The sequence below is a fragment of the Ambystoma mexicanum genome, chromosome 12, assembly GCF_040938575.1.
Source record: "Ambystoma mexicanum isolate Mex_15411 chromosome 12, UKY_AmexF1_1, whole genome shotgun sequence".
NCBI lineage: Eukaryota > Metazoa > Chordata > Amphibia > Caudata > Ambystomatidae > Ambystoma > Ambystoma mexicanum.
The window spans coordinates 1220181889-1220197761 of NC_090936.1; the positions used below are offsets into that span (position 1 = coordinate 1220181889).

Consider the following 15873-nt stretch of genomic DNA (forward strand, 5'->3'; position numbering starts at 1 on the left):
ATGATTAGTACTTCATTGGCTACCCCTTGTCTGTATGGGCACACATTGAGCTACCTCTAAATACATATAATACTGATTATAGCAGAGAAAATGGCAGCAGATTGGTCTATGCAACATTGTAAGTTACGTTGCCCCATAGACCCACTGATTGATTGGCATCCTCAACCAACCTTGGACTTTCCACTCGTTGGCAGCACGTAAGCGAAACCTAGGTGCTTTGAATCACGTTCGATTACTCCCCACTTTCCCAATGAATCCATCATCTCATCAGTTCGACTTTAAGCCAACGTTTATTGTCTGTAGTTGACCTTGTTGTCTGCTCACTGTTCTGGAACATTTGAGGGAGTGAGCACACCGCTATCTTCGTCAGAGGCGTAATGAATAGCCCTTGTTTTCAACTTCTGGATCACGCGTTAAGAGACCACAAAGTTGTCCATTTCGACCTTCTATTTACTGCTATTTAATTCACTTATGCTGGGTGCTGTTGCTACTCTTGGTCTCTAGAGACTTGCTCACTCTATCTTGTTTAGACTGTAAACACTTTTAATTGTCCAATAATTGGCTCTTGCAGGTGTTTTCTTCTTCTTTAATCAAAGACAAAATATGTCTGACATTCAGGGCTTATCCGTCTGCCTCCTTGTGCTTTGCAATTATTCCTTAAAATAGTCTCCTTGATCCCAGTCAAACATAGACTCCTCTTTATTTTGCACACAACTGTTTTCCAGCATCTCCTGATTCTGCAGCCTTGGTCTTTCTCTGAGGTAGCTTTGTTAAAGTCAACATGATCCGACATCCATTTTCCTATCATGGCCATCCTAGCCACGTAAGGTTTACCTGTATAGCAAGCTTCTATATCTCTTCTACCTTGCGTTACTGCGTATTTAGTTATTGGTCAGTAAGTTACTTTATTTACTTTGTGTTCATGATTACTTTTTCTTTAAGTACATGTTTCTCTTGGTGCTTCAGTTACATCGTTACTCTTAAGTATGTTCATATATTGTTTCAGTATAGCTTTGCATATCTTCTTTGATATCACTCTGCCCTTGTCAGATTTTACTTAGCGCATCATAATGTCCATTGGTGCATGCTGACACCCTTCCACGAAATATCCTTCCACTTGATCAGTTTGAGGGTGCATTCTATATGGTGTCTGAGTGCAGAACGTCTCTCGTACACTTGATGCAGTATAGGGACAACACAGGGGGTCCCATTCATAGAGCTTCTGCTGTTCCAATATTCTGGCGGTGAGGTGGCAGGAACTAGTGAGAAAGCATTCACCTGCCCCTCTACATTCCCCCCTCTGGTTGAATCTTCGACCAAATTCTCTTCACTCTCCTTCACCTTTGCTTCATACTGTCGTTTCTTTGGGATCCATATCTTTGTCACCCTCCTCAGGTGACCTGCATTCTTTATATGTTCATCCACCTTCCAGGTCATGTGGCAGGAATCTCCAGATGGTGGACAGAATATCCAACATCTTACATATTTTGTATGATTCGTGGGGTAGTAGAAATGTGTTCCTGGAAGTACAAGGGGACTTCTTTAAATTTTCACGGGTACTTTCTTCATCCTACATTTCTTCTCCTGTTCAAGTATCTCTATCAATCATTATCTTCATTCCAGTAGCTTTCTTGGCTCTCTTCTGGCATTATCCCAATATGATCCTTATTAGACAAAATCCTAGCAACACAAACACTAGTATTGCTTCAAGTAGCCTGAAGGCATTTGCCAGCAAGGTTGGAATCCACAGAGACCTAAACCAATCGTCCTCCTTTGTCTCTTCTACTTCATCCACCATCTTCGTGTGCAGGGTTGACAACATCGTTATTGCTTCTGTCAAGGTTCCATTTTCTTCATCATGGGCAGGTGTAAATGTACAGTATGAAGGCCCGATCCTGGCACACACGCCTCCTTCACTGCTGTAATTAAGTCTTGGACATACCTGTTGAGGGCCATGAGCCTGATTGCCCTCAAATCCTTTTATTGTCATATTGATCGTCTGCAGCAGCCCCCATCTAGTGATTTGTAACTACTTGGTGTTTACTGCAGTCTGAATTCCTGGCAAAACTATAGCTGTAAATGTAACTGCAGTTCTGCTGAACAACCTGTACTCATCTGGAATAGTATGATAGGCTTCTACTGATTTTGCTGAATAATTCTCTTTTGTAGGCTTTGATTGAGCGATCTTTTCATCCTCCGGTGTGCATCCATTTTCGGGAAGTTTTGATCTGCAGGTCACTTTGTGGCACTACCAAGACTGGTATGCTTATCAGTACCAATTAACAAACTCCTCACCATTTTGGTGGCAACTTCATATATGCTCTTGATCCGCGGGCCCAATAGTGATCCATCAAGATTGCTGTTCCTTCTTTCATGCATGGTACATCAAAAACTCGGCCACACTTGAGGTGTAATGGACAACGAGTTAACACTAGAACCTCTAGTAAATGATATAATTAAGAAATGCTTTTTCTATCTTCACACAATCAAAAAGATCATTCCTCTCCTTCACGCATAAAACAATGGCCATCATCTCCCTCATCATGTCTAGGATATACAATGCCAACAGCGAATACCTCGGAATACCAGACTCCTTACTGAGGAAATTATGACGATAACGAATGCAGCTGCCAGACATCTCCTCAAACTCTCACGAAGAGAACACATCGCACCAGCGCTAAGGATGCTACTTTGGCTCCTAAGCAAAAAAACGAATCATCTTCAAAACAATGTTTATTTAACATTTATAAATCTAGGCGCTAGATCTTAAGAGATTGGTTACATAAGAGAAACTTCAGGAATTACAGTTAGGCATATTACAGATGTACAAATATGCAGGAACAGGCAAGACATGCATGATTAGGCTAGGTGCCCGACAGTGATAGGGAGTGTAGGTGTGCCTATAAGGCTTCAAAGTGAGCAATGTGCGAGGTGGTAAATTGGGAGTGGGCTGTCTAATCTAGGTCTCCTGTAATCTAGGCTGAATAGTCTGGTTTTCAAACATTTTCGGAAAGACAAGAGGGATGGGTCGTTTCTTAGTTGGGGTGGTAAGGAGTTCCACAATTTGGCTGCTACTACTGGAAAGCTAGATCCCCCTACTTTCTGTCTCATGTATTTTGGTGTGGCAATGAGGTTAGCGTATGAAGCTCGAGTCGGTCTGTTGGACTGAGTTTTGACAATTTGATTGCTACGGCAAATTGGTGCATTGTTGGCTAGGCATTTGCGGGTGAGGTGCTAATCAACAGGCGAACCCCACACTAATAGACTGGCCCAAAGAACTCTACCAATTGATGAACAGTAATAAGCTCAAAATTAACCCGGATAAAACCCGAAAATCATGATTACATAACCAACAGAGCAATCCACGGCCAAGCAGCGGAATTCGTAAAAAAGAGAATCACCATCCACATGCCAACAGGAATGCTTAGCTCAAGCAATGAGATTTACCTAGAACCTAAACACCACACAAGGGAATAACGTGGGCTATCTGCCTTCGGTTGCATAGCCGTAAAACTCTGCGGGAGAAACCAAAAGGTGTCTCACCTACTAGTCCCCAGAATCTCTCTCTCAGGTGGCCAGGGCGCAGGCATCGCCTTTATATCAAGACCCTGGGGGGGACCAGTGAGGGAGGATCACTTGGGTGAAGGGTCTTCGGGGAATGCGAGTGAGACGACTGATGGTGAGATGCAGTATCCCCCTTTTCCTGTACTCGTGACTCATCCTATTTTATAGGATCCTCCAATGTTCCAACCCCCCCCCCTCCACATCCCCTTCTCCACAAACACTGGGCCGAGCAAGAGGGTGGCTGAGAGTAGAGAGACTAACCCTTACATATCTCATTGGACATGTCCCGCTAATCGGGTCAGTCAAAGTCATGCACTTGACTTTAACCATATACATCTGACACCCATTAGCTCTCCCCACACGGATAAAAGGCGGAACGTAGAGACACACTCTGAGTCAGGTGGAACCCGAGAAGGAGCAGAACATCCGAGGCTAAGGGAGAACCTACTGGAGCAGAGGGGTTGACATAGGAACGAGAGAAAAGGGTAGAGTAACCGAGAAGATCCCTGCAGGAGGTTGTTGCCTCCGGAGAGCTGTGAAAGATACGCAGAGAAGGCTAAATCCCAGACAAGAAAAACTGCATTGGGTTTCAAAGGCGCTGACGACCCTCCTGGGTGAACGACAGAGTTGGGGAGGCGAGGCCAAGCCTATGGTATTAACCTTGACTCGTCAATTAAAAACGAAAAGACAAGAGAAGAATGCACACAGCCGGTGAGTTGGTGAGCAACATGACCGGCTGGTGTTTGTTTTAAGAAAGATTGAAGTTCCAACAGTATAACTCACAATTGAAGGCTGCACGTGTGTGGATGAGACCCGAAGGAAGACAGACCTGTGGTGAACTTTAAATTACTGATAACTGTGAAGCCAGTGGTACAGAATAGCGGAGTTGTCTGGCAAAAGGAAGTAGCCCACTCGAAAGTATCTGCGAAAGGTGAAAGGTTTTGTTATAAAGCAACAAAGTGAAGGAACTCTAAAATATCTAATGATCAAGATTAAAGAGGGGAAGTGAAAGGGTGAAGGTTGAAGTTGTGTGCTTCTGATACGGAACTTCCCAGACCAAGAGACACTGGGGCAAATAACACAAGTATCTCAGCTGAAGGGAAAGTCGAAGCGGTCCTGCGGACGTCCATAGCAAAAACCTCACACATTCGAAAGCCTACAACATTAGGAAAAGGTCAGAGCCAGACTGAGGGAGACCGGAAGTGTGATAAGTTAGGCGAAGGGAACCCCTAAAGAATGTGAATTAAGGTTTCGGAAGAGAACCCCTGCAAGTGCTGTGATTGAGAGGTCCGAGCCCGTCGGAGGAAGACCTATGTGCACTTTTTGTTGAACTGCGAAACAACTTTTGAAAGCTGGAATTAGAGACTTTAACGTGGCAGGCCAGGTGGGCCTCGATCCACGTTTTGAACTGCCTTTGTTTTGAGAACCAGAGCCAGTGTGTGTCATCCTGTCTACGGGCGCCGTCTTACATCGTGCTGTCCAACGTGGGGAGGTGAGCTGACTCAACCATTTTGATCCTTTTTGTTAGAACACTGGCTTTTCTTTGTATACATATTCCCCTTAACACACTTTCTGTATAAGAGATAGGGCAGGCATTAGGTTTTGTTAGTATAGGCCATTTTGATTTGACAGAGACTGGCTAGGACAGTGATTTCTTTATTATGTTATGGTAGAGACTACTCCCATCTTACTGGAGGGCAGAGTAAGAGTATTTCCAAACCCCACAAATCTAATAAAGGTTTTGAAATTGTATCTTTTGTGTCAGTGTGATACTTGTGATACCATGCCTCCCTTACATCTGGAACTCCCTCCCTAGAGAAATACGAACTATGGAGGACCATCTAAAATTCAGAAAACATCTAAAAGCCTGACTCTTCAGCTCCAAATGAGATGGAAACGACTGAACAACATCCACGCACGCACCATGAAACAAACACACACAGAAAAGAAGCCAAGGGCAGAAAGAACAAACCCGACATAAGCCTAGAATGAGCAAAGAACCAGACCTATCAAAGCAATCCTACAAGCCAACCAAAAGAAACCCGCTCAGAGAAACAAGCCTGAAAAAAGGAAACACTACCACTAAATACCCCAGTAAACCCCCTATTCGAACAATACTCGGGCCGACATTTAACCAATCCGCTTAGACCGGCCTCATCATGCATACACAATAATTGTACAAACCAGCTATTCTTGTGTAGAGGAGCAGGTGGACACCTTCTCCCTGGTCTCCGCCCCCTTAGCACCGTCCTATTGGAATGACAGATGAAGAGCCAGAATTGGGAAACCATCCATGAATCCTTGCAATATTCCTGAATATATGAGACGATATGCACTCAGACAACCATTTAGCGTGTATCCACAAGCTGACATAATGGAGGAAAGTTACCAAAAAGGATGCTCTTTGCCGAACTGTCGAAATACAGCCATAAACAGAATGGATGTACGTTAAAACAGTCTGACGACAGCAAAAGAATATCATGAAGATGATGTAAGAAACTATGCCGAAACGTGTTTCACCGTCTTGGGAAGCCACAGTACACACAATTGGTACGGTTCAATGCCTTTATTCTTAAGTAAAGACTCGAGGAGAAACTGGGCGAATGTGTTACTTTCGCAGGTCACCACATTTAGTGGACATTCTTTGGGTAGAGCAGGTGGAACCAGGCTAGTGAACCAGGTAGAGAAGGCCAGCAAACACCCGGGTGATTTCTTATTGGCTCTCTGCGTTCAGCTTGGGATATAAAGAGGAACAATACAGATCCTTTCTGCAAATTGATGATTGCATCCATTGCACCAAAGGAACACCAAGTCAACTACAAGCTAAAACGTACCATAGACGGGACTACGAGCACACTTGCATGGTAGCATGTATTGGCAGGTTAACTACCTCAACCTCCAGTCTAATAGCACAGCGAAGCCTTATGCCCTTGCTGCACTCAAGACAGCAGGAATTGTTATAAGCCCTGAGGGGGGAGGTTGCTGCACGGAGTGAAGTACATGGGAGAAGAGAGGCGTCTAGCCTGCAAGGGTGGTTGGAGACCAGAAGTGTGTCTTATCCCGATAGGGGGCCAAAGGTGGAGACAGGGGAGGGAAATGTGTCGCACCTACTTGGACCCCATAGGGTGTGAAATTCGGCACTTATAAAGATGTGTCTCGAAGCAGAAACCATGCAGCTCACGGACTGACCGCAGGGCAGAGGGAACACATCTCTCCTGGAGGAACTCGTGGGGGTAGTAATTGCTATACACTGGAAGGAACGACGGGGGAAGCGATATGGGTCGCATTTAGTCAGAACGTTGGGGGTAGGAAATGTATTGCCGCTAACTAACCGCATTAAAAACTCATCTTCTGCATACACCTTCTCAAACTCTGAAGTAAACACAACCATACCTCTACAGCACCACAAACAGCACGCACTTCAAAACACCACGACAACGAAACAAAGCAGAGATAATCTCACCCAACACCACATGCCGACTACCAACCGATTACCACACCTACGCTCAGTGACTGGTTTCTCCGAACTGAAGCTGCCAACAGCACATCACAGCTCTCTTGCTCTTTCTCCAGCTCAGTCCTACTAACATACCCTGTCACCCTCCTTGCATTACAGATCTGCCTGACCGCCAAGAGACCACGTAGGTGGCAACAGTGCACAGTGTAAGAACCTTTAACTTAACATTCTGTGGAGAAGCATTGTGGCTCCTATGACTTGTGTACAAGGCCCCATTCTTCTTAAGGATTGTACTGCTAAAGTTAGGGACAATCACTTGTAACTTGGTTCCATCTTTACTGCATTGATTTATTTACCTCATATGTTGATTAAGTCATTTGATTGCTTTTTGGACCCTATGCTGTAAGTATATATGTTTGTTATTTAGTATTGTGCAATAATATCGCCTGCTAATTTAATTGTTCTATGTGTGTAAAGGCGCAGAATAAATATTTGTATTATTTACCTCACATGTTGATTAAGTCATTTGATTGCTTTTTGGACCCTATGCTGTAAGTATATATGTTTGTTATTTAGTATTGTGCAATAATATCGCCTGCTAATTTAATTGTTCTATGTGTGTAAAGGCGCAGAATAAATATTTGTATTTTTATACATTCCTGTCAAAACAGAATTGTTGTGTGCTTCGCTGTGTGGACTCATTGTGGACCCCCGACCCCACCTATACTCCTGAGAATCGCCTTGACTGCTCTCCATGTTTCCCTTGATTGGGTTTTGGCTAACATCTCAGAGTTCGCTGTTCACTATAACTAGGATAGCCTCCTTAAATATGGCCACCAGGCCAGATTCTCGAAATCCATCTTAACAAGTTACTTCCAGGGCTCTCTCCTCTGTGTTTGAGATTTCTGTTTTGGCAGAGGCACCTGTTGGGCTGCTGGGTGGGAGAGTGCCCATAGTTTGAATGTAGGTGACATCAGTGTTTCTCTTGCTGGGTGTGTGCTCTCTTGACCTGCACCTTATGCTGCAGATGAGATATGAACAGTGAATCCCTCTGTTTCCTGTGATCATACTTCCTTAAAAGTCACACCAGTTATTTTGCTCTTCTCAGTGCCCTATCAAATGTTCTGCAGCTTCTGTATTATATCAGATTAATTACCCTCTAAATTACATTCTTTGGCTGTTTGAAACCTCTCCTTCCAGCCAGTACCTCTTGTCTTTTGGTCACAAATCAAATATAAGATGTGTGCCACACCGCTACGATGTTTGTGAAATATTCTGTTCTTGTTTTATTAGCTCCTTCACATGAGCCTGAAGAAATCCAAAATCAATTCCTCTGATGAAGGTGTCTTGGAAATGCTGGACCCGTTTGTCCAGTTGCTCATTGACTGCCTGCAGTCTATGGACGTCAAGGTAAGGATTTCCCATCCAATCGAGTTGCCTCCTTAACTCTCCTCTCTTGGAGGATACTGATGGGGGATGTACAGGCTGCTAGTGTGTCTTTCATGTGAAATGTGTGAGATAATACAGAGAGCAGTGGGGTTCTCTTGCTGTTAAGACATGCATGTGCATGACAGACAGAACGTTGGCAGTGTCGGCTCCTCCATATAAGCTTGGACTGATGTGGAATTTAGCAGATAATCCTTTTTTTTTTCTTCATTGTGTATGTTGTAAGCTTATTTAGATGTGTGGAGTGTTTCACCGTCTTGTGAAGTCAAAGTACACACAATTGGTATGCTTCAATGCCTTTATTCTGAAGTAAAGACTCGAGGAGAAACTGGGTGAATGTGTTTCTTTTGCAGGTCACCACATTTAGTGGACATTCTTTGGGTAGAGCAGGTGGAACCAGGCTAGTGAACCAGGTAGAGCAGGCCAGCAAACACCCGGGTCATTTCTTATTGGCTCTCTGCGTTCAGTTTGGGGGTATAAAGAGGAACAATACAAATCCATTCTGCAAATTGATGATTTTATCCATTGCACCAAAGGAACACCAAGTCAATTACAAGCTAAAAACTACCATAGACGTGATTGTGAGATGATCAAAATGAGGGAAAACAGCTTACATTATATTCATCTGAACATATCGAACATTATCCTGATTTATAGGGTGTATTGAATTACCCTGATGAAGCACGGTTACATGAAACCCTTGATTGCAAAGGTACGCTTTTGACAAAGAAAAGCTTTTAGCCCTATAATAGTCAGTTATAGGGGAATTGTGTAGCACAGTGTAAACAAGAGTGTGTAAACATCAAGGTAAATATGTATTAAAACATTTTTGAGCAGTTTTGTTTGAATCAACTATTTATCTGATCGCTCTTTAAGTTATCGGCAGGTTAACCCTTTCTCTTGTGTACCGGGATAGGTAATAAAAGGGCCTTTATTTTTAATAGAGGGAAGGGTGGATCAACGCCTGTGGAATAGCGTGGAGTCAAACTAACGGGATGCTCCACTTGGCGCAACTTAGACAGTGGGCCTCATCACTTGTTGGGTGGTAACGTCGGCGCTATTACTGCCGGTGCTATTAGCCCTACCGCCAAATCCCCCGGCTCTACTAGCGCCGGATCGCGGGTTTGGCAGAACGGTTAGTGCCCATTCCCTATTGAGCCCATTCGGGAATTCCTCATTCTCCATTGGGCCCAAATTTGCGCTATTTCGTAATGGTGCCGAAAATTGGCAAATTTGCCGCGGATTTCCTCCCAGCTCAGTGCTGGGGGGGAAATCTGTGATTTAAGGGTTACCGCCAGACTCGTGATGAGGCCCAATGAGTGAATTGAATTGGAAAACAAAGGGGTGGGGGGGGTGTGTGTGTGTGTGAGAGTGAATCCTAGTCATGACCTTGATCTCATGTATACTAGATCCTATCTGCCTCCAAGGCTAGACATCCAGGAAAGTGGGTTGGGGCCATCCCCACCGGACCTTGGTGTTGGGAATGGGATAAAATGGCCCCAATCGAGTGGGACCCACGGTTGCATGGCCTCCATCATTCAGTTGAGGGCTGAAATACCTTAGGCTTGCAACAATGACTGTCACAGCCTTCAAGGCTTAACATGCACCAGCGGCTCTTTCTTGGTTGCATCCTTGTCCTTTGGTGCAGGTCTTGTAATCCACTGGTCGCAGACTGTATTTGAGGGGAGGGCTTCAGCCCAAAACAGACTTGTTTTTCATCTGGCAGATGTCACAAACAGCCTTCAGTTCTCTTATCCAGAGGACTCCACACCAGAGTCTCTGATCATCCTTCTCAAGTAAAGCCAAAAACAACTGCCCAGCATCCTCCTCCTAACAAGTTTTCATCTCTGGTGGATGCCTCATCTATAATATTCTATCTCCAGTGCAGCGGCCTTAAACCTTTTTACCACAAGGTAGCACTGTGCTGCTCAGCTTTAGCTTTTTTCGTCACCTCTATACACCCCGCGTGATGACGGAGCCAGTATATAAAATGGCCTGAGTCGCATTTTTTTCTCATGCTTTGTATGCTTTGAGAACGCTGCTTCATTAAATTCAGCTGCATCAATTGGGTCTGGCTGATGGCGGTTTGGGTCTCTGCTTGTGGATTCATGTTCATTGAAGATGCCTGTAACTGTGTTTTGCGACCCCACTGAAAGAAGGCCTCTCCTTGGGGTGCTACGATGCCGTAGGGAGGCCAATGTTGCATAAATCGTTGAGCAGATCCTACATGACCCAGCTAGGGTCTGAAGACAGCTGAGGGGGATAAAGGGACTCTGTTCAAACAAGCAAGCTCAACCTGATGGTTAAGGCAACAGCAGAGGTGGTAAGAGAGAGGTAAGACCAGGAAGCCGAGCATAGGGAGAGGAACGCGACCAGTTGGAGGGTGGAGGTAGGAGAATTGGGAGCGACCAATAAGATCAGTGGAAAGAGACGGGGGAGAGAGAGAGGGAGAGAGAGTGAGGGGGAGGGAAGTGAGACCGGGGAGACGGGGGGAGTGAGGAAAATTTGTGGAGTTAACTTTTAAGGCAGTTCTCCAGCATGGGGTCTGACATGCATGCTCATGAGTATTCCCTGTCAGGCTGGGAATCGTCAGTAAAAATGAAAGCAGTTTCACTTTTATCTGAAAACTGCTTCTCGCCACTACAACCAATCACTATCCTTTGGGTCGTACTGCCCCCAGCCAATGACAGTCGTCACCCTAAGCTCCACCCCTGGTGGTCATCTTAAGATTCTTACTGCATTTTTCAGTGTTGGGAGTCCCCTTGTGTTTCTCCTCGAAACTGTTGCTATTTTTTCTATTTTTGGATAATTTTTAATCGTTTTTTCTTCAAGCCTTTCATTGTCGACTGTCGCAGTTGACTACCAGCAGCGGAGACCCGTTGTCGGGGAAGATGGGTTCCATCGTCTGATCTTCTCTCCAATTTTAAGCTGGCCCAGATTTTGGGGTCTGCATCTCACCTCAACGATGTCCGAGTCAGGCAAGAGAAGTCTCTTCAGTGCCTGCAAGTCCTGTGGCCTGAAGGTTTGTCGAGGATCGACACTTCAAGTGCTTGTATTGGCTGCACCCGGACCACAATTATAACGGTTGTGAGATCTGCCGTGGGTTCCCTGCAAAAACCAAGCAAAATCGTTATTGCAGGTTGATGGCTTGTCTTAAGGAGGAGAAGGCCTATGCCACGGCCCCCGGCCGGTCCCATGAGTCTGCTCCATCTAAAATGAAGAGGTCGAGGTCGTTTGAGGATGCCCCTGCCCAGGGTATCCAAAAGAAGGCAAAGCGCCATGATGCTGATCCCTGCTGCAGTATCGGGTCTGGGAAGGACATGCTCCCCATCGCCTGTTTACGGTCAGACCACCGGTTGGTGGGGTGCCTAATGCAAGGAAGTCCCAGACCACCTCCAAGCACAAGTCCTATTCCTAGTCCCAGAAGTTCAGGATGGTCATGTTGCAGCATGTGCTCGGCCTACTGGAGGTAGGGGACTTCCTGGCAACGCTGGATGTGGAAGACGCCTACTTTCAGGTCCCTATCCACCAGAAACATTGGAAGTTCCTGCGGTTTGTGGGCCAGGGATAGCACTATCAGTTCAAGGCTGTGCCTTTAGCCCTGACATCGGCCCCAAGTGTATTTACGAAGTGCTTGGCTCCAGTGGTGGCGAACCTTCGTCTCAAGGGCATTCACGTCTGTCCTTATCTGGATGATTGGCTTATCCACTCCCTCTCTCACGCATTGGTGAACCGGCATACGGTGGAGACCATTTGTCTGCTGACAGATCTCAAATTTTCCATCAATGATCCAAAGTCCTGCGTGGAGCCATCGCAGAACACTCTGTTTCTGGGTGGCCATCGACAGTTGCTTGTCTGGCGACCCCCTTGGAGGTAAGGGTGCCAGCCATCCTGGGGAAGGTGCAGTACTAGTCGTTGGCGCAATCCGCAACATTGCGTATCCTCAAGTGGTTGTTGCGCATTATGTCCTCCTGCATCCATCTCCTCCCTCTTTGCAGGCTGCAGATGAGGCCTCTCTAGGAGTTTCTGGACGTGCAGTGGCTGCAGATCTCAGGCTCTTGTACAGACAAGATTGTCCTCAACAAGAAGTTCCGGCAAGCTCTAGGATGGTGGGGAGTGCGCCTGCATCTCATGCAAGGAGCTCCATTTCAGGTCCCACCATTCCAGGAGATGGTCACCACAGATGCCTCCCTGGAGGGGAGGGGGGGCCACATTGGGCAATTGCACACCAGAGGCTTCTGGCATCCGTAGGAAAAGAGATGTTGATGCCTTCACATCAACATCCTGGAGCTTCGGCCAGTCTTCAGGGCCCTCAAATCATTCCTGCCTTTGCTGAAAAGGAAGGTGGTGAGAATCTTCACAGACAACACCACCATCATGTTCTATATCCGGAAGCAGGGCGGGACACGATCCCCAGCGCTCTCCCGGGAAGCCCAGGCCCTGTAGCGCTGGGCCATTCTTCAGGACATGTTCCTTGTCCCGTTTCACCTGGCAGGCACCAAGAACACCATTGCAGATTCTCTCAGCAGGGACAAGTTCTTGCCACGAATTGGAACTTCGCCAGGATCAAGTGTCCCTTCTCTTCCACGAGTGGGTCCAACCCCAGATCGACCTCTTTGCGACAGCAGCCAACTACAAGTGCTGGAGTTTCGTCAGCAGGTTCCCACTGCTGGAGAGCTTTGGGGATGCTTTACCGTTCCCGTGAGAGGGACTGTTTCTGTATGCTTTCCCCCCAATCCCGCTCCATCTGCGAGTGATCAACACACTGACAGTGTCACAGCAGGATAATACTCATCGCTCCGGCGTGGCCGCGACAGATATGCTACCTGGACCTGCTCCGGCTGTCAGTGGCTCAGTCCATCTGACTGCCTCCACTTCCCGATCTTCTCATAAGAGAATACGGGATGATTCTGCATCACGACCCGGCTTTGCTGAGCCTCAGAGCCTGGCTCCTGCAGCCCTAGAGTTTGGGCATTATCCCCTTCTGCTGGAATGTAGGAAGATCAAGCCTACACCACAGCATCGTCAACTTTGCCATGCTGCACACATGGAGACACTTCTCAATATGAAGAAGGGCTCAGAATATTATGCCCCTCTCACAGCCCTGCCACTACTTCTGTACCTGCTTTCCCTGGACAAGGCTGGACTGGCTCATGCCTCTATCAAGTTGCACCTGGTTGCCATATCCCATTACACCAGGTCACCTAGTAAGCTATCCCTGTGTCGTCAAGGATTTCCTCAAAGGCCTCTTCAGGACTTTTTCACCAGTGTAGGCCCATGCTCCAGCTTGGGAGCTCAACGTGGCCTTGACAAAGCTCATGGGACCCCCATTTGAACCGATGCATCAGACTCAACTGAAGCTTCTCTTTTGGAAGACGGCATTCCTCATGGCGATTGCCTCGTCCAGGCGGGTCAAGGAAATCCCGGCCCTCTCTCACAAGCAGCCGTACTTGTCCTAACACACTACGAGGGTGGTGCTGTGAACCCATCCCACCTTTATGCCGAAGGTTCCGTCAGAATTCCACCTCAACAAGCCTTTGTTGTTGCCAGTCTTCTTCCTGAACCCTTCATCTCCGGCGGAGAGAATGTTGTATTCGCTGGACATTGCTTGTGCCTTGATGTTTTTGTGGCACGCACAAAGGATTTTCAGAAGACTTCACAGTTTTGTCAATTTCGGACCTGTGAATCATGGGAAGCTCTTGTCAAAGGCCTCCTTCTCCAGATGGCTCACCGGCTGCATCATGCACCGTCATAGTCTGGCTAACGGACCTCTTCCAGGCCAGCCAAGAGCCCATTCAACCAGAGCCATCGCAGCAATGACAGCGTTTCTCTCTGGTGTGCTCCTGCTCAACATCTGCAGGGCTGCTACGTATGCGTTCATGCACAACTTCACAAGGTTCTACTGCATTGACAGGGATTCTGGCGAGGAGTCCCAGGTCAGCCAGGCGGTGCTACGCAACCTGTTCACTTGAGGTGAGCCTTTTCCAGGGGTGAGTGTTTTTGCTTGTGTTGAGCATTGCCACATCCTGTGGTTGTGTATATGTACTGCTATGTAATCTTTATTCATTAGCATGTGAGGCTATGCCAGAACAAATGCTGGAGAAGGAACAAGTTACTTACCTGGAACTCCTGTTCTCCAGCATGAGTCTAGCATGGGTTCACATGCAAACCCTCCCTCTTTACTCTCTGTGACTCATCTTGGTTCATGCTGCCACTTTACATGCTTACCAAATCTAAAGATGGCCACCAGGGGTGGGGTTTAGGGAGACGACTGTCATTGAATGGGAGCAGTATGACCCAAAGTACAGTGATTGGTTTAGAGAAGAAATGCAGTTTTCAGGCTAAAGCTAAACTGCTTTTCTTTTTACTGAGGATTCCCAGCATGACGACGGGGACTATTCATGAGCATGTGAATCCAAGCCAGACCCCATGCTGGAGAACAGGAGTTACAGGTAAGTAACTTGTTCCTTCTTCCACACCCAAGACTAACCCAGGAGGAGGATACCCGACCGAGATTCGACGAGCAAAGGTGGGAGGGGTGCAGAGACAAAGAGATATGTTCCCAATATTATTCTATGGAGGACAGAGGGGGTCGGGGTGGAAGAGGAGGGGCACAGGCAGACTGATGCCTATGTACCCCAGAATCACATTTTCCCAGATGTCCCTATGGATCATCTGGGGCTCTCTGGGAACTCGATCTTCAGCTCTTTGTTCTGGTGAGAAATGCCTAGGATATCGGGCATGCAGATTCTTCCATTCGGGTACAGTTGCAAGATGCAACCTCTTTCGGCGAAGAAAGGCAGAAACCACTGATGCAGGCCCCCTTAGAACACTTCACGGGATGGAGGAAGGTGAGTTCCAGCAACAATCACGGTTTCCAGACGATGATGGGCTTCTTTCTAGTCGCGGTCACAGAAGCTGTTCAGTGACACTTTCGAAGGCTTTGGATGGTTGGATCCTCGAGTAGACATTGAGAGTTGTTTATCCCACTAATCCAAAGGTTGAAGAACCGCTGAGGGTCTTCGAGATCAGTCTGAGGAAAAGGGCTTCAACGGGAGGGAATACTGGGCCACTTTGGTAGTCTTCTTCGGGTCATCAACAGTCTGGTCTTCTTTGAGGGATTCTTGGATCCAACGTAGTTCTGAAGAATAGCTGCAGAAGTCCTCCTCTGATCCAAATACAAGCTGGAAGCAACTCAAGGCCTTCTGGCGTGATTCTTATCACCTCTACCTCACAGAGTCTTTCCTACATCCCAAGTGGAGTGTCCTAGGGTAGGCAGCCTCAAGCTGGCTCAATCTAGTGGAATACCATTTAGTATTTTCTCTGGCCTAGTGGGGCAGGTGCCCAGTAAGGCTTTGAGGGTCTGGAATGAAAGTGCTCCTTCCTACCCTACTAATTCAGGTCTA

General features: G+C 46.7%; 1 protein-coding gene across 1 annotated transcript in view; it reads left to right on the forward strand.

The window, feature by feature from the left end:
* Window positions 1-15873, forward strand: part of UTP20 (UTP20 small subunit processome component) — a 1390303-nt gene that overhangs the window by 1124943 nt on the left and 249487 nt on the right. Inside the window, exon 48 of the mRNA XM_069629877.1 lies at window positions 8315-8431. Coding sequence (XP_069485978.1) covers window positions 8315-8431 — 117 coding nt within the window. The remainder of the gene's footprint in view (window positions 1-8314; window positions 8432-15873) is intronic.